Source organism: Dysidea avara, chromosome 6 (genome assembly GCF_963678975.1).
Source record: "Dysidea avara chromosome 6, odDysAvar1.4, whole genome shotgun sequence".
NCBI lineage: Eukaryota > Metazoa > Porifera > Demospongiae > Dictyoceratida > Dysideidae > Dysidea > Dysidea avara.
The window spans coordinates 7,286,925-7,313,377 of NC_089277.1; the positions used below are offsets into that span (position 1 = coordinate 7,286,925).

At 36.2% G+C, this 26,453-nt stretch overlaps 1 protein-coding gene across 3 annotated transcripts in view; it reads left to right on the top strand.

Annotated features, from left to right (window-relative positions):
* LOC136258238 (death-associated protein kinase 1-like) overlaps positions 1–26,453 on the top strand; it is a 142,555-nt gene that overhangs the window by 63,863 nt on the left and 52,239 nt on the right. For 2 of the 3 annotated variants that reach the window (XM_066051568.1, XM_066051567.1), the window contains 3 exons: positions 1,174–1,272; positions 9,537–9,635; positions 21,363–21,461. In XM_066051568.1, coding sequence (XP_065907640.1) covers positions 1,174–1,272; positions 9,537–9,635; positions 21,363–21,461 — 297 coding nt within the window. The remainder of the gene's footprint in view (positions 1–1,173; positions 1,273–9,536; positions 9,636–21,362; positions 21,462–26,453) is intronic. The other variant, XM_066051569.1, reaches the window with a different exon arrangement.

A 26,453-nucleotide genomic window follows, 5' to 3' on the forward strand; every position in this document is an offset into this window, starting at 1 on the left:
GAGCACAGAAAGGATATAGCACTTCTTGTTGTTTTACTATGATGTAACATCGTGCACTGCTCCAGCTTGTTTCAGTATTTTTTATCAATGTGGTATGGTCCCTACTCTAGTTGAAAATTGTATGTAAATGTAAATATACTGTAACATGTGATCATAGGTCCCATCAGTATTGTATTAAGTACTGTGTGGATCCTGTTAGTGCATGAACTATTGAATAGTGCAAGTATAAGAATAAATTAATCAATAAAGAATTTTAAGTTTGAGCAGGGATCAAGAAATGAAGTGAAACAAGAGAGGTCAACTACACCTGAAGATATACTAGTAGACATTAATTTTAATCTCTACTTCAGTCTATACCCATGACTGAAATAGGGATTAAATGTCCACTAGTGTATCTTCAGGTGTAGGCAACCTCCTTTGTTTCACTACTATTTATTTCTATAATCCCTAATCAAACTTATACTTGTTTGTTTAGTTTTTGCAATATTATTATGACTGGTGAACCCACAAAATTGGTGCCAGGCATATTGCTGAACGCATGCCCCAAATACAAATTACTGAAATAGCGAAGTAGCCATTACGCTTCATATTCAGCTATATTCAGCCCATTATGCAATGTTACAAATGATGAGACACTAGGAGAAGGACTTCTGCAGTAAATCAGACACAATGGAAAATTTGTTTAATTCCTGTCAAACATAGGGAAGCCATCATGTGGCACTACCATAGTGGAATAATATAAACTAGATATAACCAATAAAAGAATTGAAAATTGTTGCAATGCACTCACTCTTTTTAATGTTGTCATGACTGATCATGATTATGCCATTCATTGTTAATTAATAGCATGTAACTTTATGAACTGTACCTTTAATGGGATATTTGAATGAGCTATTAAAAGTATTTTACCTCTGTTTAATACAATTAGCTATGTGATATGTGTTTATGTTCTGCAGTAAACCATCACTGATCTGTGTATTCTTTAAAGGAGGGTACTGGCTATTTTTGTTGACAAGTGCATGTATTTATAAATGAATTGGTAAATTCATGGTTTGTCACAATGTAATACTGTTCAAATAACTCAGGGTGCGCTGTGTACTCTGTAGGATTTATGTACTGTGTGCCTGTGGAGTATGTGACATCATTGGAGTATATATGTATTTTCTGTTGTAGGACAACTTCACTCCACTACACATGGCGTGTGGTGAAGGACATGCTTTGGTGGTTACAACACTGCTACACAACAATGCAAACATTGAGTGCAGAACAAATGTAAGTCATAATGTTGTAATTGTGAGTAGTCTTTACTGTTTGTGTAGAATAAAAACAAAGTAGTTAGTGTGGTAAATTTGTTGGAATGCTATCAAGATTAATGTCATTATGTACATTCTTTTAATTTCTGTACATCTGAAAGTACAGTGCTACACTGCTGTAATACATTCAGGGGCAGTCATTATCACTGGCCATGGAAATTACGCATCCTAATATTTTGCTTCAATTTTCCAAAGGTCTATTGTGAATAACACTATAGCTAACTATTGTGAGCTCTACTTCTTTTCTCATTGAATTTTTCCAGTGTGTGTGTGTAGGTGGATGGTGCACCATATGTGCGCATACATTAAAAGATATAAATTCTGCAATTATCTTTATTGGTTGTTGGTGTCCAGATCGTTGTCCTTAAAATTAACTGTCAAAGTTTACCCTACACTATAATATAATAGAACATTTTATATGAGAGGAGAGTGGTTCTTGCTAACAAAGTTTCATGTCAGTTTATCAAATAAAAGGACCTTGTTTCAATATGTGCTTCATTATATCCTTATACATCTGTTTTCACTGTATTGTAAAATGATTTACACCAGTGAAGCTATAAACTTCATAGTGATGTACCGATACCAGATTTTTACAACCGATGCCGATACTGATACCAAATTGGATAAAAACACCGATACCGAATCCAATACCGATACTACAGTTAAACAATATATTCAAGTGGTAACATGTGATTAAAAGTGTCAGGGTACAATACAGGTGCTGTGTACAGCACAAGAAAACTTACAAAAAGCAATTAGTATCCCACAACAGGTAAGTTTTTTTTAATAAAGAGCAACATTTCAGCCTTTTCCGGCAAAATTCTGTTTCTTTCTGCTGAGATAACATCACTTGCACTACTAAACAATCGCTCTGAAGCAGCAGATGATGGAGGTATACATAAGTACTTGCAAGCTAGATGAGCTAAGCATGGCCAAACAGCTTTCTTCGATTGCCAATATTCTAAGGGATGAACATGCTCAGAACGAGAGACTACAGGTTCCTTCAAATACATTTCTGTTATCACTTCAGCTTCAGTTCCACAGTCACCTTCACCGTCACCATTTGTTGAATCAGCTATCAGTTCATCAAACAGGTTCCATAATGCTGAACTGGACTTCTCTCTCGAGTCACTTCTGCTACGTTTCGGCTGTGGCTCATCACTGTCTGACTGACATTTCTTCAGATAAACTTCACACTCTGTAATAAGAAGCATTCTTGCATGAGCTGCACTACTAGTAGACATAAACCCCTTTAGCTTAAATCTTGGGTCTAAAATTGTAGCAAGTACACATAGAGATTCTTGCTCTACATTTCCATACCGGTCCTGTATGGATTTCAACATACCTCTCTTCATAGACATAACACCATGGTCATCCTCATCTTCTGAAATTTTTTTCTTTATATTGGTATGATTACAGAGGTACTGGCATATTCTCCACTAACTTCCCGTGCTGCTTCTTCAAAAACCTTCAGAAGTTTTATTACCTTTTCAGCCAAAAGCCATTGTTGTGTGTTTAGTTCAACAGGTGGTTGACATTCAGTATTATTAATTTAGCTGCTGTAATGGCTTTCCTCTGCTCTACTAACCTTTCTAAAATATAATAGGAGCTGTTCCATCTAGTGGTAACATCCTGAATAAGGACATGGTCAGGTAAGTTGAGCTGTGATTGTATTTTCTTGAAATTTTGAAACGATGAATTGGAATGATGATAATGACCCACTAAGGATCTAGCAGTGGCTAATAACTGTTGCACTGCAGGTTGCAGTTAAACACCATCCTTGATGATTAATTGGAGAGAGTGTGCCAAGCATGGCAATGATTTGACATTTGCAGAATTCATTGCAGCTACCATATTGGAGGCATTGTCTTGTAAAACACACACTATTTTGTCTTCTATCTCTCATTGGCGAACATGAGATAGTATAGCAACTGCTATATTGACACCAGTGTGTGATTCATCGAATTCCCAAGCACACAACATGACATCTTTCTTTTCCATTCTACTTTCCACATTGAAATATGCTGTCAAGCTAAGAAACGAATGAGAGCAATTGGTACTTGACCATATATCAGTGGTCAGAGTGACGTAGCTAGCCAAACTCAAAAGCTCAGAGATTCCCTGTTTGACGTTTGTAAAAATCTCAGGAATAAGAACCTCTGAGAACTGTCGACGGCTTGGTAGTACATATCTGAGCTCAAGTTCAGCCAGCAGATGCTCAAACCCTACATCACTGACAATACTAAAGGGCTGTAAGTCAGTACAAATCATTTCAGCAACACGGTAAGTAATAGTCTTTGCTCTTGAGTTATTTGCACTGTATGCTCTGCATTTTTCTACCATGGATTTCAATGTTTCTTGCTTCAATGCAACTCCTTCAGCTTTTTTTGGCTTTTCGTTTCTTCTCTTCTCCTCTTCTAAAAGACTTTGAAATTGATCCTTGTGTACCATCAAATGCTTACGATGTTGCTGTCAGACCTTCAGTGCTGGTCACTGTAAAGCGCTAATAACAATAACAATAACGAAGGTTGCTTGTGTTGAATTTGATTGAAACGCTTCCTCCTCGAGAAACTTTTCCTCACAAGTAAGATATATCGCCTTTTTATTGTCGCTCTTGTCGACTTTAAAATATTTCCACATCTCGCTGGTTTTCTTCCTTTCTTTTACTCCTTTATAAACACTTAACAGTTCACCTTCCGTTTATATAGTGGCTTCGTGGTAGCTATCAGTGGCTTTGTGGCTTTCTATTTCATCTTCTATCACATCTATTATCACAGCCATACTACTTTCACATGTCACAAATGCTTCAGCATCCGCCATCTTGAAAAGTAAATGTCATCGAGTATCGGTAGTATTGGGCTACTTGTACTTAAACCGATACAAGCCCGATACCATCAAAATAAGCCCGATACCTATGCTAGTATCGGTATCGGTGCATCACTAATACTTCAAAGAATTACTTGGACAATATGGTAGCTATTTCCACTGCAATAACTACTATATTCGGGGCAATGACTGCCTTATTTGGGGCAATAACTACCACATTGCCTAGTAAGGTGTTAAACACCACTGAAGAATGTTTATGATGCAAGCAGAATATTAAGTCGTATACATCAAAGTGCTAAAAGTCTTTTACTTGGATATATACCACAAAGCAGTTGTAGATATTAACAATCATCCTTAGCTGTATATGAAGCCATATTATCATAATTCTTGGTAGTACATGAAACCATGTTAATCTAAATACTTACTTGGATACATATAAGCCAGTTACATCACAGCAGTAGTAGAATGTCTTAGTTATTAATTAACACTTGTCCTCAGCTTCACCTCGGACTCATGTCAATAACTAAGATATTCTATTCTTGCTGTGATATAACTAACTTCATATTACATATTTGCTACATTAAACCTACATGGCATTGATTCAAATTAAATAGCTACATTATCTAATGCCTGGTAGGAGCACATTTATATAGTAGCTATTGCTGGATGTATTGTGATCAAAACAAGAGCATTTTTCTCCCTGAAAATGTCAGCATGCATGCTAATTTTTGTATGAAAACTTATTTTAACTTGCAGTTAGCTAGTTTTACCTTTAACACTTTATACCTATGTACTTGAGTTGCATGCTACGTAGGCCTGTGTGACAAAAATGACAAAACAATTATCTTGATAACAAAATTACCTATAGGTAGTGTGATAACAAGTTTTGAACTATCAAAAATGTGCACATGGTTACTTTAGCTTAACACGTGACCGTGTACGTGACAGATTATTGTGGTTAATTATGTTGGCACTGCATTATGTTGGCTTCTTCAAGTGTGAGTTCTAGTACGTGTGTTATCATATTGGACAACAATACTGAGTCCGTTACTAGTGTTCTTAGTGACTGCATTGACAGCAAGAGTAGTGACTCAACTAGAGAAAATTGTGAACTAGAGAAGGTGAGGAGCAGCGTCTGCAAACACTTTGGCTTTCCTGCACAAGGTGGCAAATTTAAAGAAAAGGGCAAAAAGAAATGGACAACAGTTTATTGTAAGTTATGCCTGAGGAAACCACACTATCAAGGAAGTACGATTAATATGATGGTGCACTTGGAGTACAGCCACCATGCCAAATTTCTTAAGATTAAAACGACCCAAGGGAACGTTGCGACTAACAGTAAGACTAAAGATTCGGATCAGCCAATGATAAAGGATTCCTTCGAGAAAGCCCAGCCATTGTCAGAGAGTTCAATGATGTGGAGAACACAACATCAGTTTGCCATTGCATCACCAAAGATATGATTCCTTTTAGCACAGTGTCTAATGTTAGTTTCCAGAAAATGCTCCGTACATTTGAGCCTTGACATATTTTGCCAGATAGAAAACTAATACCAGATGCCTACATGAACAGTTAGCTACCAATAAGAGAATGAAATGACTCTCGGACTCAATTTAGGATGTAGATTGTTATATTACATAACACAGAATAGTTAGCACATCTGGATACAAAACAAAAATGTCCTTGTATCAACCAGACACATGGGAATCTCAAGTGAGGTAATGTCTCAAGATAAAACAAGTGCTTAAAAGTACAGACTTCTGTAACACAGGAATGGATGATTTCTGTACTCCAAGCTCCTGCAAATTAGCTTCAAGTTCCTTAGGGATAGAACCAAGTATTCCTATGATTATTGGTTCCACCGACACTGTAGTTTTCCAAATCCTCTGAGCTTTTATCCATAGGTCTGTATGTTTGTCTTTCTTTTCAACAGTCTTTTGCTGGATATGGCTATCCCCAGGAATTATTGTTATTGTGTTCAAATGCACAGTACAAAAACTGGTAAAGAAAGTCCTTGCCCTAGCCCAGGGCACAGGAGTACAATTACTCAGCAAAAGAAATTGTAGTCAAATGTTCAAATAATGATTAAGGAGTAATGCTGTGAAGTAAAGCTATTAAAGAGTCTTGAATATTTACTTTCTTCAAATTGGCTGCCAGGGAGACCCAGAGCTCCAATAACAACAGGTAAACAAACACTTACATTTTCCATGGTCTACAAATCTCTATCTTTAAGTCAACATATTTGAAATTTTTTCCATGCTCTTTTGGGAAATTGTAGAGTCTCCAGCAATATAGACACTTCAATAAAATAAACTTGTCTTTGCAATAAAAGTAATGAAGCAAAGAATTATTATTATTGTCATATGTAACTCAGAACATATGTAGTACAATGTACAATAAAGGAAGGAACATTCTGGAACAAGGACCTCCTTCTAACCTGGAAGATTGGTTACAGGTGTGACAAGTACAATTACAGCACAAATACTGTTACTAATAAACAATTACAACAATTATTAATAAATTCTTAAGTCAAATAGTGGCGTAAAATTCTACAAGTACTTAGTATAACTGACTTCTGCATGGTGGGTATAGAGTTTATATTAGCACCAATCTTTTGTAACTCAGAACTGAGACTAACAGAGATTGATCCCAGGGAACCTATAACAATTGGCACAACAGTACAAGATGTCTTCGACAATTTATTCACTAAAATACACAAATCAGAATATCTTTCTTTCTTTTCAACAAATTTCTGGTGTAGCCTACTGTCTCCAGGAATAGTAATGTCAATAAAATATGGAGACGATTTACAGATGACAGTAATATCAGGGTGATCATGTGCCAAGTTTGAGCCAGTAAAAATTATTATTAGTATTATTATTATTATTATTACTATGACGTAATTTTAACCACATTTCGTATTATTCTTAGTACTTGGTTGTATAATTAGACATTAATCTTAATACTTTACTTAACCAAGTACTTCATTGTGAATTGTAATTGTTTGGGGACAAATCTAATCCCCTGTATGTGCATAATCTGCTGTAGCTTTATATAATAAATATGGCTATTTAAATAGCTAGTTATGCCCTGGCCAAGCATTCTAGCAGTTTTATTAATTACGTCAGTGGACACTGCATGACTTATAGCTACTTTTACACAGGAGGAGAATCTAACAATAAATACTGTTAACTATACAACTAAAGCAATTGTTTAGTGACTGCTTAATAGCTGATTGCTGTAAGGAATTTAGTTTTCAAAACAAACAGCATGTCACAAGTCAGTCTTGATATACAAAGAATATACATCCTGTTCTATTACATTCCATTCTGATTCTAGTTCTGGCTATTAGAAGTTGCTGCACAACAAGCCAAGACAAATTCGACAAGTGTAAAATTGTCATATATCCTGTTTCGGTGTGCGTTCATAACATGAGCTGAAAAAGTACTGATGACAAGAGTAGCTCCAGGAATTTTGGTGAAAGGTTTTTTAAATTTGCATGGGGTTCGGGAGCATAGTCCCACATGAAAATTATGTACTCTGAAAATGAACCTGGTGACAATTTACATGAAAGAACCACAGGTTAATCAGTGTTAACTAGAAGGTTTTTCTCATATTCGTATATACCTGACATTTCAATAGTATCCAAGCAAGAGTACAGTGCAAAGTATGTACTCCAACTAATTGTGGGCAGGATTTTGAATAAAGTTGAGGTGTCCGTCAACTGGCTACTTAGCAACATAAACCAAATGAGCCATAGTGTGACCTGGAAAGCTACTTTTGAGTTAAGAATCATGCAATGCTCAAGGACCTTCCTACTCCTCTTTGCCAGCAAAACAACTCCTGTACTTTGGTGGAAGCATTTAAATTAGAAACACAGACTGAACTCGCATTATGTAATTAGTGTTGCTTGATGAGTAACTAGTGCTTTGTGAAAATGTCACACCCTTTCTCAATAAGCTTACAGATGCCGGTGCAGGTGGTTGTTATATGTGTACATATTTGTATTGTTTTCTAGAGTTTCACATGAAAACTAATGATGGGTCCAGTGTGGAAACTTGGCCTGTGCCCATTAAATTTGGTGTTCCATTATTGTGTGATATGCTTACAAATATTTGTTACTCAACTGTACATTGAGCTGCCAAGCATCATTCAATATTAAATGCTGTGTGGGAGATTAAATTAGTGGCTACATGTTATCTGACCCAATTACTTTGTGCATGATTCTCCAGTGAATATGTGCAGTAGTTTGATCTCTCACAACTCACTTAGCTGAACTAATAATAGACTAGCTAAATTATAAAAAAATAATTACATCACTTAATAACACAGTAATCTCCCTGTTGCAAAGATCACAGAATTGTCTGTAGCATTTATCAGTAAATTTATTAAACCTCATTCATCACATGTGTACATTTTATTTAGACGGCTTGTAGTGGATTAAACAATAAATTATGTAGTGTGATAATAATCGATTAGGTGTCCACCAAGACACCATCATTGATTTGAATACTGTTTTGTTATTGATTTGGCAAACTGTGTATTTGAGTAGTATATTGTATAGCTATACTGTTGTATGTATTTATACATCATTCATTATACACCTGGCACACTTGTAATAATTAACTGCTAGACGTATGTTACTGTATTCGTTTGACTGCTGTATTTATGTATATACTAAGTTATACAATACAGGTTTAATAATAGTTGCCATCCTCTTAATGTCAATACTTAAATACATTGGACAACTCATTACTAAATGTCTTCCATTCATCAATGGTATGCAAGCAGTGATAGATATAGTGGTTAATAGGGATAAAATATCATGTAGGTAATTTTAATACTTTTGAACAGAGTCCGGCATTGCTTACTACCATAAACCCTACAGTATACAAATATTGTTCACACAGTGAATTGGTTAATATTATAGAGTGTCCTTACAGCTGCTCCTTGTACCGTTTACATGTAAATAGTGTAACATGCATAGTCCCATCAGTATCATATAACTATTAGTGATATACAATACTGTGTGGATCCTGTTAGTGTATGAACTATTGAAAAGTATACTGTGTAGTGTAACAAAACGATGGAATTGTGTAATATTCTAGGTATGGGTATTGTTTACTGAACAGTACATATATTGTATAGACTGGACATAATCAGTACAATAATTTCAAATGTTGCAATATTCTAACTTTTTAAACCTTGTCATGATTGGTAGTTATTGTCAGAATCATTAATTGTTGTAGTATGTAACTTCATGAACTGTACCACTAGTGGGATAGTTTGAATGAACTTGCTATTACATGCTCTTAAGTTAACTGTGTATTCTGCAGGATATATAGCCTATGTAAGTGGAGTATGTAACATCATTGGAGTATGTATTTTCTGTTGTAGAGAAACTTCACTCCATTACATATTGCGTGTCAAGGAGGATATGAGCCCGTTGTAAAGACCCTGTTGCTATATAATGCAGACATTGAGTGCAGAACAGATGTGAGTTGATGAAATTGTGTAATGTCATGGTTGTGGGTAGTATTTATTGTATACAAGTACACAAAAAATTGGAATTTTCAACTAGAGTAGGGACCATAGCACATTGATAAAAAGTACTGAAACAAGCCCACGATATTAAATCACAGTAAAACAATAAGAAGTGTTATATCCCTACTGTGCTCCTCCATTATGGCATTGAGCATAATAGGGATATACATATAACACTTCTTATTGCTTTACTGTGATTTGATATCGTGCACTACTCCAGCTTGTTTCAGTACTTTTTATCAATGTGCTATGGTCCCCATTCTAGTTGAAAATTCCAATTTTTTGTGTACTTGTTTGTTAACTTTTTTGTAAATAATTATTATGATTGGTGAGCCCACGCATACCGCATCTGAAATTGCACTGCGCGCCCCAGCTATGCCATCTGAAAAGTGAAGTATTCATTATGCTTCATTGTCAGTAATGTTCAACCTGTTACGCAGCATTTTTAATCAAGAATTTTTCAAAAAGCATCTCTGCAATCCATGCATATCAAAAGAAAGGGCTGGTGCTGCATGCCCCAGTTATATCAATTATCATCTGAAAAGTGAAGTATCCATTACACTTCGTTGTCGACTATTTTCAACCAGTATGAATCAAGAACTGTTTAAATAACACCTTTGCAATCAAAATGGCCACTATGAAAAATAAGGATGATTCCCATTACAAAGGGAAGCCATCATGTGCTACTGCCAAATTGACACTCTTTACTGTCAGCAAAGATGAATGCGACACAAAGGAGGACTCTGGTAAGTCCATGAAGAATGCATTGTACATACTGCAGTATGCCAAAAGACACTTCTCGGGCCAAAGTTATGTTGAACAGTGAAAAAATCAAGCCTATAGCCTTAGCCGTTATCAAGTTATGCTTGTCTGAAGGCATCAGTCAATCAGTGAGTCAGTGAGTCAGTGAGTCAGTGAGTCAGTGAGTGAGTCAGTGAGTCAGTGAGTCAGTCAGTGAGTCAGTCAGTGAGTGAGTGAGTGAGTGAGTGAGTGAGTGAGTGAGTGAGTGAGTGAGTGAGTGAGTGAGTGAGTGAGTGGGTGAGTGAGTGAGTGAGTGAGTGAGTGAGTGAGTCACCTATAAGGACTTCCTGCAGGAATGCTGAGCAATATGCTATGTAGCACCAGCTATGATTGACTTATTTGTAAGCATCGTGAACTATTCAGTATCGTGAATAGTGGCTTTAGTATCGATCGTGATACTAAAATGGCAGTATTGCTCAGCCCTAGTAAGCACTACTGCTTTTCTCATTGAATTTTCCATATTGCTAATGAGATTTTTCTGAAAGACATTTTGTACATTTTGTAGGTGTATGGTGTACCATACATAGGGTCCACAATGCAAAAAATTGATATCCTCCAATCAACTACTTAACTACTATCATGTGTTAGGCTAAGTGTAACTTGAATAACTCCAGTGTGGCAGCCAAGTTTATTATTTTCTTCTTTTGGAAATGACACAAATGTCTTAATATCCTGTGATTTTTCGTTGCAGTGGTTCGTAGGGTTCTTCATATGCCACGATATTCACTCTCAATACTGTTCAAGTAGTCTACGTATGCCATGATATTCACTCCCAACACTGTTCAGAAGTCTATCATCAACTCAAAGTATCAGTGGTTTGATGTTAAATGGTGGCAGCACGATCTGTGTTCCTTTTTAGCAACAAACAAATTGTTTTTTCCTGTGAAGCACAGGACAAACAGAGCAAAAACTGCACTGTGACTAGTACTATGTAAAGAACCTGGATGCAAAGTATGGTTATAATTGAAGCTTGTTAGCCATCTGGCTAAGCCATATACTGTATAAACTGAAATTTGGCCAAAGCGACACAATTTTTCAAACAAATGCCAGAATGGCTAATAAATCAGTGTATCAGTGTAAGTCAGTGTAACAGTGTAATCAGTCTCAGTGTATCGACTATAATCTATTCCAATGATCTTCAAATTGCTTGAAATCAAATGACAATTAACAAGTTTTTATGCATTAGGTTCAGCATCTTGATTAGCCCAGCGGTCTAATACTCTCCTTATGATGCCATCACAGTAAAAGACACTTGCACTGGCCCAGAGGTGAGATAGCTGTGCTTTTAGGTGTTTATCAGTTTCAAATCCTTGCTGTTGGAGACTGTTTAACTGATTTATCAACCATTCTGGTATTTGTTTGCAAAAATCGCATCGTTTTGGCCAAATTCCAGCACATAGATGGCTCAGCCAGATGGCTGGCAAGCTTCAAATATAACCATACTCCCCATCCAGGTACTTTACCTACGTAGTACTGGTCATTGCTGACACATGGTGCAGTTGCTGCTCTGCTTGTCCTGTGCTCCAGAGGAAGAAACATTTTGTTTACTGCCAAAAATGTTCACAGATAGTGTTGCCACCAGAAACTGACCAATAAAATCAAACCACCGATACTTTGAGTTGATGATAAACTACTTGAACAATGTTGAGAGTGGATATTGTGGCATATGAAGAACCCTTTAAACCACTGCAGCAAAAAACAAATGATTTTAAGACATTTCTACCATTTCTACCAGAAGAAAGTGACAAACTTGGCTGTCACACTGGTGTTATTTAAGTTACACTTAGCCTAACACATGACAATAGTTATAGGTAGTTGATTAGAGGATATCATTTTTTTGCGTTGCGGACTCTACCATACACTGTGCATATATGTACCGTATTTTTCAGGTGGCTTAATTGCAAAAACGTATAACAGAAATAACTGTCAAAAGTTTACGCATCCTAATATTTTCCTTCAATTTTCCAAAGATCTATTGTGAATAACACTATAGCTAGCTATTGTGAGCACTACTTCTTTTCTCATTGGATTTTTCCAGTGTGTGTGTGTGGGTGGATGGTGCACCATATGTGCGCATACATAAAACGATATAAATTCTGCAATTATCTTGATTGGTTGTTGGTGTCCAGATCGTTGTTCTTAAAAAATTAACTGTCAAAGTTTACCCTACACTATAATATAATAGAACATTTTATATGAGAGGAGAGTGGTTCTTGCTAACAAAGTTTCATGTCAGTTTATCAAATAAAAGGACCTTGTTTCAATATGTGCTTCATTATATCCTTATACATCTGTTTTCGCTGTATTGTAAAATGATTTACACCAGTGAAGCTATATACTTCATAGTGATGCACCGATACCAGATTTTTACAACCGATGCCGATACCGATACCATATTGGATAAAAACACCGATACCGGGTCCAATACCGATACTACAGTTAAACAATATATTCAAGTGGTAACATGTGATTAAAAGTGCCAGGGTACAATACAGGTGCTGTTTACAGCACAAGAAAATTTACAATAAGCAATTAGTATCCCACAACAGGTAAGTTTTTTTAATATAGAGCAACATTTCAACCTTTTCCGGCAAAATTCTGTTTCTTTCTGCTGAGATAACATCACTTGCACTACTAAACAATCGCTCTGAAGCAGCAGATGATGGAGGTATACATAAGTACTTGCAGGCTAGATGAGCTAAGCATGGCCAAACAGCCTTCTTTAATTGCCAATATTCTAAGGGATGAACATGCTCAGAACGAGAGACTACAGGTTCCTTCAAATACATTTCTGTTATCACTTCAGCTTCAGTTCCACAGTCACCTTCACCATCACCATTTGTTGAATCAGCTATCAGTTCATCAAACAGGTTCCATAATGCTGAACTGGACTTCTCTCTCGAGTCACTTCTGCTACGTTTCGGCTGTGGCTCATCACTGTCTGACTGACATTTCTTCAGATAAACCTCACACTCTGTAATAAGAAGCATTCTTGCATGAGCTGCACTACTAGCAGACATAAACCCCTTTAGCTTAAATCTTAGGTCTAAAATTGTAGCAAGTACACATAGATTCTTGCTCTACATTTCCATACTGGTCCTATATGGATTTCAACATACCTCTCTTCATAGACATAACACCATGGTCATCCTCATCTTCTGAATTTTTTTTTTTAGAGCCCTGATTATTGGTATGATTACAGAGGCACTGGCATATTCTCCACTAACTTCCCGTGTTGCTTCTTCAAAAACCTTCAGAAGTTTTATTACCTTTTCAGCCAAAAGCCATTGTTGTGTGTTTAGTTCAACAGGTGGTTGACATTCAGTATTATTAATTTAGCTGCTGTAATGGCTTTCCTCTGCTCTACTAACCTTTCTAACGTATAATAGGAGCTGTTCCATCTAGTGGTAACATCCTGAATAAGGACATGGTCAGGTAAGTTGAGCTGTGATTGTATTTTCTTGAAGTTTTGAAATGATGAATTGGAATGATGATAATGACCCACTAAGGATCTAGCAGTGGCTAATAACTGCTGCACTGCAGGTTGCAGTAAAACACCATCCTTGATGATTAATTGGAGAGAGTGTGCCAAGCATGGCAATGATTTGAGATTTGCAGAATTCATTGCAGCTACCATATTGGAGGCATTGTCTTGTAAAACACACACTATTTTGTCTTCTATCTCCCATTGGTGAACATGAGATAGTATAGCAGCTGTTATATTGACACCAGTGTGTGATTCATCGAATTTCCAAGCACACAACATGACATCTTTCTTTTCCATTCTACTTTCCACATTGAAATGTGCTGTCAAGCTAAGAAACTAATGAGAGAAATTGGTACTTGACCATATATCAGTGGTCAGAGTGACTTAGCTAGCCAAACTCAAAAGCTCAGAGATTCCCTGTTTGACTTTTGTAAAAATCTCAGGAATAAGAACCTCTGAGAACTGTCGACGGCTTGGTAGTACATATCTGGGCTCAAGTTCAGCCAGCAGATGCTCAAACCCTACATCACTGACAATACTAAAGGGCTGTAAGTCAGTACAGATCATTTCAGCAACACGGTAAGTAATAGTCTTTGCTCTTGAGTTATTTGCACTGTACGCTCTGCATTTTTCTACCATGGATTTCAATGTTTCTTGCTTCAATACAACTCCTTTAGCTTTTTTTGGCTTTTCCTTTCTTCTCTTCTCCTCTTCTAAAAGATTTTGAAATTGATCCTTGTGTACCATCAAATGCTTACGATGTTGCTGTCAGACCTTCAGTGCTGGTCACTGTAAAGCGCTAATAACAATAACAATAACGAAGGTTGCTTGTGTTGAATTTGGTTGAAACGCTTCCTCCTCGAGAAACTTTTTCCTCACAAGTAAGACATATCGCCTTTTTATTGTCGCTCTTGTCGACTTTAAAATATTTCCACATCTCGCTGGTTTTCTTCCTTTCTTTTACTCCTTTATAAACACTTAACAGTTCACCTTCCGTTTATATAGTGGCTTCGTGGTAGCTATCAGTGGCTTCGTGGCTTTCTATTTCATCTTCTATCACATCTATTATCACAGCCATACTACTTTCACATGTCACTAACGCTTCAGCATCCGCCATCTTGAAAAGTAATTATCCTACGTCATCGAGTATCGGTAGTATCAGGCGACTTGTACTTAAACTGATACAAGCCCGATACCATCAAAATAATCCCGATACCGATGCTAGTATCGGTATCGGTGCATCACTAATACTTCAAAGAATTACTTGGACAATATGGTAGTTATTTCCACTGCAATAACTACTATATTCGGAGCAATAACTGCCTTATTTGGGGCAATAACTACCACATTGCCTAGTAAGGTGTTAAACACCAAGAATGTTTATGATGCAAGCAGAATATTAAGTCGTATACATCAAAGTGCTAAAAGTCTTTTACTTGGATATATACCAGTTATACCACAAAGCAGTTGTAGATATTATCAGTCATCCTTAGCTGTATATGAAACCATATTATCATAATTCTTGGCAGTACATGAAACCATGTTAATCTAAATACTTACTTCTCTTCTCCTCTTCTAAAAGATTTTGAAATTGATCCTTGTGTACCATCAAATGCTTACGATGTTGCTGTCAGACCTTCAGTGCTGGTCACTGTAAAGCGCTAATAACAATAACAATACTAGGTTGCTTGTGTTGAATTTGGTTGAAACGCTTCCTCCTTGAGAAACTTTTTCCTCACAAGTAAGACATATCGCCTTTTTATTGTCGCTCTTGTCGACTTTAAAATATTTCCATATCTCGCTGGTTTTCTTCCTTTCTTTTACTCCTTTATCAACACTTAGCGGTTCACCTTCGTGGCTTTGTGGTAGCTATCAGTGGCTTTGTGGCTATTTTCAGTGGCTTCGTGGCTTTCTATTTCATCTTTTATCACATCTATTATCACAGCCATACTACTTTCACATGTCGCAAACGCTTCAGCATCTGCCATCTTGAAAAGTAAATGTCATTGAGTATCGGTAGTATTGGGCTACTTGTACTTAAACCGATACAAGCCCGATACCATCAAAATAAGCCCGATACCGATGCTAGTATCGGTATCGGTGCATCACTAATACTTCAAAGAATTACTTGGACAATATGGTAGCTATTTCCACTGCAATAACTACTATATTCGGGGCAATGACTGCCTTATTTGGGGCAATAACTACCACATTGCCTAGTAAGGTGTTAAACACCACTGAAGAATGTTTATGATGCAAGCAGAATATTAAGTCGTATACATCAAAGTGCTAAAAGTCTTTTACTTGGATATATACCACAAAGCAGTTGTAGATATTAACAATCATCCTTAGCTGTATATGAAGCCATATTATCATAATTCTTGGTAGTACATGAAACCATATTAATCTAAATACTTACTTGGATACATATAAGCCAGTTACATCACAGCAGTAGTAGAATGTCTTAGTTATTAATTAACACTTGTCCTCAGCTTCACCTCGGACTCATGTCAATAACTAAGATATTCTATTCTTGCTGTGATATAACTAACTTCATATTACATATTTGCTACATTAAACCTACATGGTATTGATTCAAATTAAATAGCTACATTATCTAATGCCTGGTAGGAGCACATTTATATAGTAGCTATTGCTGGATGTATTGTAATCAAAACAAGAGCATTTTTCTCCCTGAAAATGTCAGCATGCATGCTAATTTTTGTATGAAAACTTATTTTAACTTGCAGTTAGCTAGTTTTACCTTTAACACTTTATACCTATGTACTTGAGTTGCATGCTACGTAGGCCTGTGTGACAAAAATGACAAAACAATTATCTTGATAACAAAATTACCTATAGGTAGTGTGATAACAAGTTTTGAACTATCAAAAATGTGCACATGGTTACTTTACCTTAACACGTGACCGTGTACGTGACAGATTATTGTGGTTAATTATGTTGGCACTGCATTATGTTGGCTTCTTCAAGTGTGAGTTCTAGTACGTGTGTTATCATATTGGACAATAATACTGAGTCCGTTACTAGTGTTCTTAGTGACTGCATTGACAGCAAGAGTAGTGACTCAACTAGAGAAAATTGTGAACTAGAGAAGGCGAGGAGCAGCGTCTGCAAACACTTTGGCTTTCCTGCACAAGGTGGCAAATTTAAAGAAAAGGGCAAAAAGAAATGGACAACAGTTTATTGTAAGTTATGCCTGAGGAAACCACACTATCAAGGAAGTACGATTAATATGATGGTGCACTTGGAGTACAGCCACCATGCCAAATTTCTTAAGATTAAAACGACCCAAGGGAACGTTGCGACTAACAGTAAGACTAAAGATTCGGATCAGCCAATGATAAAGGATTCCTTCGAGAAAGCCCAGCCATTGTCAGAGAGTTCAATGATGTGGAGAACACAACATCAGTTTGCCATTGCATCACCAAAGATATGATTCCTTTTAGCACAGTGTCTAATGTTAGTTTCCAGAAAATGCTCCGTACATTTGAGCCTTGACATATTTTGCCAGATAGAAAACTAATACCAGATGCCTACATGAACAGTTAGCTACCAATAAGAGAATGAAATGACTCTCGGACTCAATTTAGGATGTAGATTGTTATATTACATAACACAGAATAGTTAGCACATCTGGATACAAAACAAAAATGTCCTTGTATCAACCAGACACATGGGAATCTCAAGTGAGGTAATGTCTCAAGATAAAACAAGTGCTTAAAAGTACAGACTTCTGTAACACAGGAATGGATGATTTCTGTACTCCAAGCTCCTGCAAATTAGCTTCAAGTTCCTTAGGGATAGAACCAAGTACTCCTATGATTATTGGTTCCACCGACACTGTAGTTTTCCAAATCCTCTGAGCTTTTATCCATAGGTCTGTATGTTTGTCTTTCTTTTCAACAGTCTTTTGCTGGATATGGCTATCCCCAGGAATTATTGTTATTGTGTTCAAATGCACAGTACAAAAACTGGTAAAGAAAGTCCTTGCCCTAGCCCAGGGCACAGGAGTACAATTACTCAGCAAAAGAAATTGTAGTCAAATGTTCAAATAATGATTAAGGAGTAATGCTGTGAAGTAAAGCTATTAAAGAGTCTTGAATATTTACTTTCTTCAAATTGGCTGCCAGGGAGACCCAGAGCTCCAATAACAACAGGTAAACAAACACTTACATTTTCCATGGTCTACAAATCTCTATCTTTAAGTCAACATATTTGAAATTTTTTCCATGCTCTTTTGGGAAATTGTAGAGTCTCCAGCAATATAGACACTTCAATAAAATAAACTTGTCTTTGCAATAAAAGTAATGAAGCAAAGAATTATTATTATTGTCATATGTAACTCAGAACATATGTAGTACAATGTACAATAAAGGAAGGAACATTCTGGAACAAGGACCCCCTTCTAACCTGGAAGATTGGTTACAGGTGTGACAAGTACAATTACAGCACAAATACAGTTACTAATAAACAATTACAACAATTATTAATAAATTCTTAAGTCAAATAGTGGCGTAAAATTCTACAAGTACTTAGTATAACTGACTTCTGCATGGTGGGTATAGAGTTTATATTAGCACCAATCTTTTGTAACTCAGAACTGAGACTAACAGAGATTGATCCCAGGGAACCTATAACAATTGGCACAACAGTACAAGATGTCTTCGACAATTTATTCACTAAAATACACAAATCAGAATATCTTTCTTTCTTTTCAACAAATTTCTGGTGTAGCCTACTGTCTCCAGGAATAGTAATGTCAATAAAATATGGAGACGATTTACAGATAACAGTAATATCAGGGTGATCATGTGCCAAGTTTGAGCCAGTAAAAATTATTATTAGTATTATTATTATTATTATTACTATGACGTAATTTTAACCACATTTCGTATTATTCTTAGTACTTGGTTGTATAATTAGACATTAATCTTAATACTTTACTTAACCAAGTACTTCATTGTGAATTGTAATTGTTTGGGGACAAATCTAATCCCCTGTATGTGCATAATCTGCTGTAGCTTTATATAATAAATATGGCTATTTAAATAGCTAGTTATGCCCTGGCCAAGCATTCTAGCAGTTTTATTAATTACGTCAGTGGACACTGCATGACTTATAGCTACTTTTACACAGGAGGAGAATCTAACAATAAATACTGTTAACTATACAACTAAAGCAATTGTTTAGTGACTGCTTAATAGCTGATTGCTGTAAGGAATTTAGTTTTCAAAACAAACAGCATGTCACAAGTCAGTCTTGATATACAAAGAATATACATCCTGTTCTATTACATTCCATTCTGATTCTAGTTCTGGCTATTAGAAGTTGCTGCACAACAAGCCAAGACAAATTCGACAAGTGTAAAATTGTCATATATCCTGTTTCGGTGTGCGTTCATAACATGAGCTGAAAAAGTACTGATGACAAGAGTAGCTCCAGGAATTTTGGTGAAAGGTTTTTTAAATTTGCATGGGGTTCGGGAGCATAGTCCCACATGAAAATTATGTACTCTGAAAATGAACCTGGTGACAATTTACATGAAAGAACCACAGGTTAATCAGTGTTAACTAGAAGGTTTTTCTCATATTCGTATATACCTGACATTTCAATAGTATCCAAGCAAGAGTACAGTGCAAAGTATGTACTCCAACTAATTGTGGGCAGGATTTTGAATAAAGTTGAGGTGTCCGTCAACTGGCTACTTAGCAACATAAACCAAATGAGCCATAGTGTGACCTGGAAAGCTACTTTTGAGTTAAGAATCATGCAATGCTCAAGGACCTTCCTACTCCTCTTTGCCAGCAAAACAACTCCTGTACTTTGGTGGAAGCATTTAAATTAGAAACACAGACTGAACTCGCATTATGTAATTAGTGTTGCTTGATGAGTAACTAGTGCTTTGTGAAAATGTCACACCCTTTCTCAATAAGCTTACAGATGCCGGTGCAGGTGGTTGTTATATGTGTACATATTTGTATTGTTTTCTAGAGTTTCACATGAAAACTAATGATGGGTCCAGTGTGGAAACTTGGCCTGTGCCCATTAAATTTGGTGTTCCATTATTGTGTGATATGCTTACAAATATTTGTTACTCAACTGTACATTGAGCTGCCAAGCATCATTCAATATTAAATGCTGTGTGGGAGATTAAATTAGTGGCTACATGTTATCTGACCCAATTACTTTGTGCATGATTCTCCAGTGAATATGTGCAGTAGTTTGATCTCTCACAACTCACTTAGCTGAACTAATAATAGACTAGCTAAATTATAAAAAAATAATTACATCACTTAATAACACAGTAATCTCCCTGTTGCAAAGATCACAGAATTGTCTGTAGCATTTATCAGTAAATTTATTAAACCTCATTCATCACATGTGTACATTTTATTTAGACGGCTTGTAGTGGATTAAACAATAAATTATGTAGTGTGATAATAATCGATTAGGTGTCCACCAAGACACCATCATTGATTTGAATACTGTTTTGTTATTGATTTGGCAAACTGTGTATTTGAGTAGTATATTGTATAGCTATACTGTTGTATGTATTTATACATCATTCATTATACACCTGGCACACTTGTAATAATTAACTGCTAGACGTATGTTACTGTATTTGTTTGACTGCTGTATTTATGTATATACTAAGTTATACAATACAGGTTTAATAATAGTTGCCATCCTCTTAATGTCAATACTTAAATACATTGGACAACTCATTACTAAATGTCTTCCATTCATCAATGGTATGCAAGCAGTGATAGATATAGTGGTTAATAGGGATAAAATATCATGTAGGTAATTTTAATACTTTTGAACAGAGTCCGGCATTGCTTACTACCATAAACCCTACAGTATACAAATATTGTTCACACAGTGAATTGGTTAATATTATAGAGTGTCCTTACAGCTGCTCCTTGTACCGTTTACATGTAAATAGTGTAACATGCATAGTCCCATCAGTATCATATAACTATTAGTGATATACAATACTGTGTGGATCCTGTTAGTGTATGAACTATTGAAAAGTATACTGTGTAGTGTAACAAAACGATGGAATTGTGTAATATTCTAGGTATGGGTATTGTTTACTGAACAGTACATATATTGTATAGACTGGACATAATCAGTACAATAATTTCAAATGTTGCAATATTCTAACTTTTTAAACCTTGTCATGATTGGTAGTTATTGTCAGAATCATTAATTGTTGTAGTATGTAACTTCATGAACTGTACCACTAGTGGGATAGTTTGAATGAACTTGCTATTACATGCTCTTAAGTTAACTGTGTATTCTGCAGGATATATAGCCTATGTAAGTGGAGTATGTAACATCATTGGAGTATGTATTTTCTGTTGTAGAGAAACTTCACTCCATTACATATTGCGTGTCAAGGAGGATATGAGCCCGTTGTAAAGACCCTGTTGCTATATAATGCAGACATTGAGTGCAGAACAGATGTGAGTTGATGAAATTGTGTAATGTCATGGTTGTGGGTAGTATTTATTGTATACAAGTACACAAAAAATTGGAATTTTCAACTAGAGTAGGGACCATAGCACATTGATAAAAAGTACTGAAACAAGCCCACGATATTAAATCACAGTAAAACAATAAGAAGTGTTATATCCCTACTGTGCTCCTCCATTATGGCATTGAGCATAATAGGGATATACATATAACACTTCTTATTGCTTTACTGTGATTTGATATCGTGCACTACTCCAGCTTGTTTCAGTACTTTTTATCAATGTGCTATGGTCCCCATTCTAGTTGAAAATTCCAATTTTTTGTGTACTTGTTTGTTAACTTTTTTGTAAATAATTATTATGATTGGTGAGCCCACGCATACCGCATCTGAAATTGCACTGCGCGCCCCAGCTATGCCATCTGAAAAGTGAAGTATTCATTATGCTTCATTTTCAGTAATGTTCAACCTGTTACGCAGCATTTTTAATCAAGAATTTTTCAAAAAGCATCTCTGCAATCCATGCATATCAAAAGAAAGGGCTGGTGCTGCATGCCCCAGTTATATCAATTATCATCTGAAAAGTGAAGTATCCATTACGCTTCGTTGTCGACTATTTTCAACCAGTATGAATCAAGAACTGTTTAAATAATACCTTTGCAATCAAAATGGCCACTATGAAAAATAAGGATGATTCCCATTACAAAGGGAAGCCATCATGTGCTACTGCCAAATTGACACTCTTTACTGTCAGCAAAGATGAATGCGACACAAAGGAGGACTCTGGTAAGTCCATGAAGAATGCATTGTACATACTGCAGTATGCCAAAAGACACCTCTCGGGCCAAAGTTGTGTTGAACAGTGAAAAAATCAAGCCTATAGCCTTAGCCGTTATCGAGTTATGCTTGTCTGAAGGCATCAGTCAATCAGTCAGTCAGTCAGTCAGTCAGTCAGTCAGTCAGTCAGTCAGTCAGTCAGTCAGTCAGTCAGTCAGTCAGTCAGTCAGTCAGTCAGTCAGTCAGTCAGTCAGTCAGTCAGTCAGTCAGTCAGTTAGTCAGTCAGCGAGTCAGTGAGTGAGTGAGTGAGTGAGTGAGTGAGTGAGTGAGTGAGTGAGTGAGTGAGTGAGTGAGTGAGTGAGTGAGTGAGTGAGTCAGTCAGTCAGTCAGTCAGTCAGTCAGTCAGTCAGTCAGTCAGTCAGTCAGTCAGGCAGTCAGGCAGTCAGTAGAACATTCCATTAAATAATTCTTTAAAATTCTTTGGCAACTTGTTGAAAGTGTTTTGAGTTGATCTGAAAGGTTGTTTGGGCTTAGTTTTACATAACTGATACTGCCTCATCATCGTCAGGGAAAATTGAGGCTGGTTTTTGGGTGACGTTATTTCGTAGCCATGCCTACTCCTTTGTGGTCCCTATTACAGTATATAGTACTATCATACTGTATGATAAAATCAAAATAAAGTAGCCAAGGTGGTAGATTGTCAGTATGCTACCAAGATTAATGTCATTATGTGCATTCTTTTAATTGAAAGATACTAGAAAGAAGCACCACAGTGCTATACCGCTGCATTATATTGAGGGACAATCATTATCACTGGCCATGGAAAATAGGCATAGTAGAATATTCCAATACTTTATTAGTTTCTCAAAAGTTTCTAATAGTCAATCATGAACATGCACTAGCTAGCTTTTGTAAGCACTACTGCTTTTTTCATTGAATTTTCCATATTGCTAATGAGGTTTTTCTGAAAGACATTTTGTACATTTTGTAGGTGTATGGTGTACCATACATAGGGTCCACAATGCAAAAAATTGATGTCCTCCAATCAACTACTTAACTATTGTCATGTGTTAGGCTAAGTGTAACTTGAATAACTCCAGTGTGGCAGCCAAGTTTATTATTTTCTTCTGGTGGAAATGACACAAATGTCTTAATATCATGTGATTTTTCGTTGCAGTGGTTCGTAGGGTTCTTCGTATGCCACGATATTCACTCTCAATACTGTTCAAGTAGTCTACGTATGCCATGATATTCACTCCCAACACTGTTCAAGTAGTCTATCATCAACTCAAAGTATCAGTGGTTTGATGTTATTTGGTGGCAGCACGATCTGTGTTACTTTTGGCAACAAACAAAATGTTTCTTCCTGTGGAGCACAGGACAAGCAGAGAAAAAACTGCACTGTGACCAGTACTATGTAAAGAACCTGGATGCAGAGTATGGTTATAATTGAAGCTTGTTAGCCATCTGGCTAAGCCATATACTGCATAAACTGAAATTTGGCCAAAGCGACACAATTTTTCAAACAAATGCCAGAATGGTTGATAAATCAGTGTAAGCCAGTGTAACAGTGTAATCAGTCTCAGTGTATCAACCATAATCTATTCCAATGATCTTCAAATTGCTTGAAATCAAATGACAACAAGTTTATATGCATTAGGTTTAGCATCTTGATTAGCCCAACAGTCTAATACTCTCCTTATGATGCCATCACAGTAAAAGACACACTTGCACTGGCCCAGACCACGCCTGAACTAACAATTAACACAAATATTTACAAAAGGAGTGCACTTCAAGGTTCCTTTTCAAAAATGAAAGTGGTTTCATGGCTATTTCTGTGGTTTGAATTTTGATCATGTGAGTGCTTATTTCATGCATTGGACTGCTCCATTTGTTTACTAGGTGAGATAGCTGTGCTTTTAGGTGTTTATCAGTTTCAAATCCTTGTTGTTGGAGACTGTTTAACTGATTTATCAACCATTCTGATATTCGTTTGCAAAAATCGCATCATTTTGGCCAAATTCCAGCACATAGATGGCTCAGCCAGATGGCTGACAAGCTTCAAATATAACCATACTCCACATCCAGGTACTTTACCTAGTACTGGTCATTGCTGACACATGGTGCAGTTGCTGCTCTGATTGTCCTGTGCTCCAGAGGAAGAAACATTTTGTTTACTGCCAAAAATGTTCACAGATAGTGTTGCCACCAGAAACTGACCAATAAAATCAAACCACCAATACTTTGAGTTGATGATAAACTACTTGAACAATGTTGAGATTGGATATTGTGGCATACGAAGAACCCTTTAAACCACTGCAGCAAAAAAACAAATGATTTTAAGACATTTCTACCATTTCTACCAGAAGAAAGTGACAAACTTGGCTGTCACACTGATGTTATTTAAGTTACACTTAGCCTAACACATGGCAATAGTTAGGTAGTTGATTAGAGGATATCATTTTTTTTTTGCGCTGCGGACCCTACCATACACTGTGCATATATGTACCATATTTTTCAGATGGCTTAATTGCAAAAACGTATAACAGAAATGTGATCAACTACCTACCTACCTACCTTTTAACACATTTTATATCCATGTACTTGAGTTACAGTGCATACTTAGTTGTCATCATATTGTTGCATTCTGTTGTCTCTAAAATTACTGTAATAATGATGTTGTTATTGTCATAAGGTTTCAGGCCTATGTAGATTACAGTGTTATAATTACTACAAATAGCAAGAGCAAGGTTTAGAAAAATTCCAATTTGAAGTTTGCGAATGCATGTCATTTGAAAATATGTAATTGTGCAGAAGCTCCTATTGTTGAAATACATATAAATGCAGTGGTTTTGTGATTGTTAGTTAGTTATGAAATTATGCTATGTGTCATTTCAGTCTTTCAGTATTGTACAACTAGAAACTCACCTTCCTCTTGGCTTAACTTTGGCCACTAGCCCTTTACTAGTCCCACACAGTCCTGCCTAATTTGTTAATGTTTTATCAGTACTAACCTCATGTATCACATGTACTAGTAGACTGTTATGTACATGTTAGATTTGTAGTGGATTAAGCAATAAATTATACTACATATATTAAATTAAAAGGATTACTGAAAAAGACTGAGAGAAGTATTATGGCTATACACTGAATAAACTCACAAATCCTTATTTTCATTAGCTAGTGTCAAAGGATTTGTGGATTTATTTGATGTAACCATTATCCTTGTCAATTTAATCCAGTAATTCCTTCTTATTTCATGGGTTTTTTCAGCTATCCTTATTCCTTATTTTTCTTAATTTTTAAAATATGTATTGTCTAGTTTATTTACTTTATCTAAATCCATAATTATATGCATGGATTACTAACTTGTAAGACATTTTAGTGTAACAGAGATTTACATGTATCACACTAGCAGTAACAGATTAATCAAAGTAGCTATCAGATTTTAATGGTAACCTGTGATTAGCCATGCCTGTAAAGATTAAATGTAAACATCTTAGTGGTACTGCATAACAATGATACAAGTAGCTACCTTGTGCAAATAAACAAATAGTGTATGTAAGTTGTATTACAGAATGTAGGCTAAGTATAGGCTCTGCATGAACAGCAGCTATATTATGTAAGAGTACACATGATCACCTGGAAAACTATGATGGAAGACCAAACAAATTAATTGTGCATGACATACATGTTTGGATGTGAATGCTCCACAGATTCATCCAGAGGTTTTAATCATAGATATTATAATTATACTATGTGTCTAGGATTGCATATATACTGATTTTGTTATTGTACTTCTATTCCAGTGTTCCATTAGTTATCACGAACGTTTTTCCTACAAGTATAGGAATTTTACATTAGAGTAGGGACAGTGTATAGTGCTGCAATAAAAAGTACTGAAACAAGCTGCCCAGATAACTTTATCAGCCCTGTGCGGCTGTCTGGTAGTGCTGTCGAGACCTTGTTTAGCCAGTTTAAACACAGTACACCAGTGGGAGTAAACTGATCTCCACAAATTATTCCATTGCAAAAGCCGCCCATTTAGTAAAACATTCTGTTAGCTATCATGATGGTTCAAAAGGATACCAAGATGTTCCTGTTCATTTATCTGAGTCTGTCTTAGAGAAAAAGAAGTATGGATCAAGCAGCAAAGCATAGATGTAATGTCCATGCATGTTGTATTTTTGTTTGGCTTACTTATACT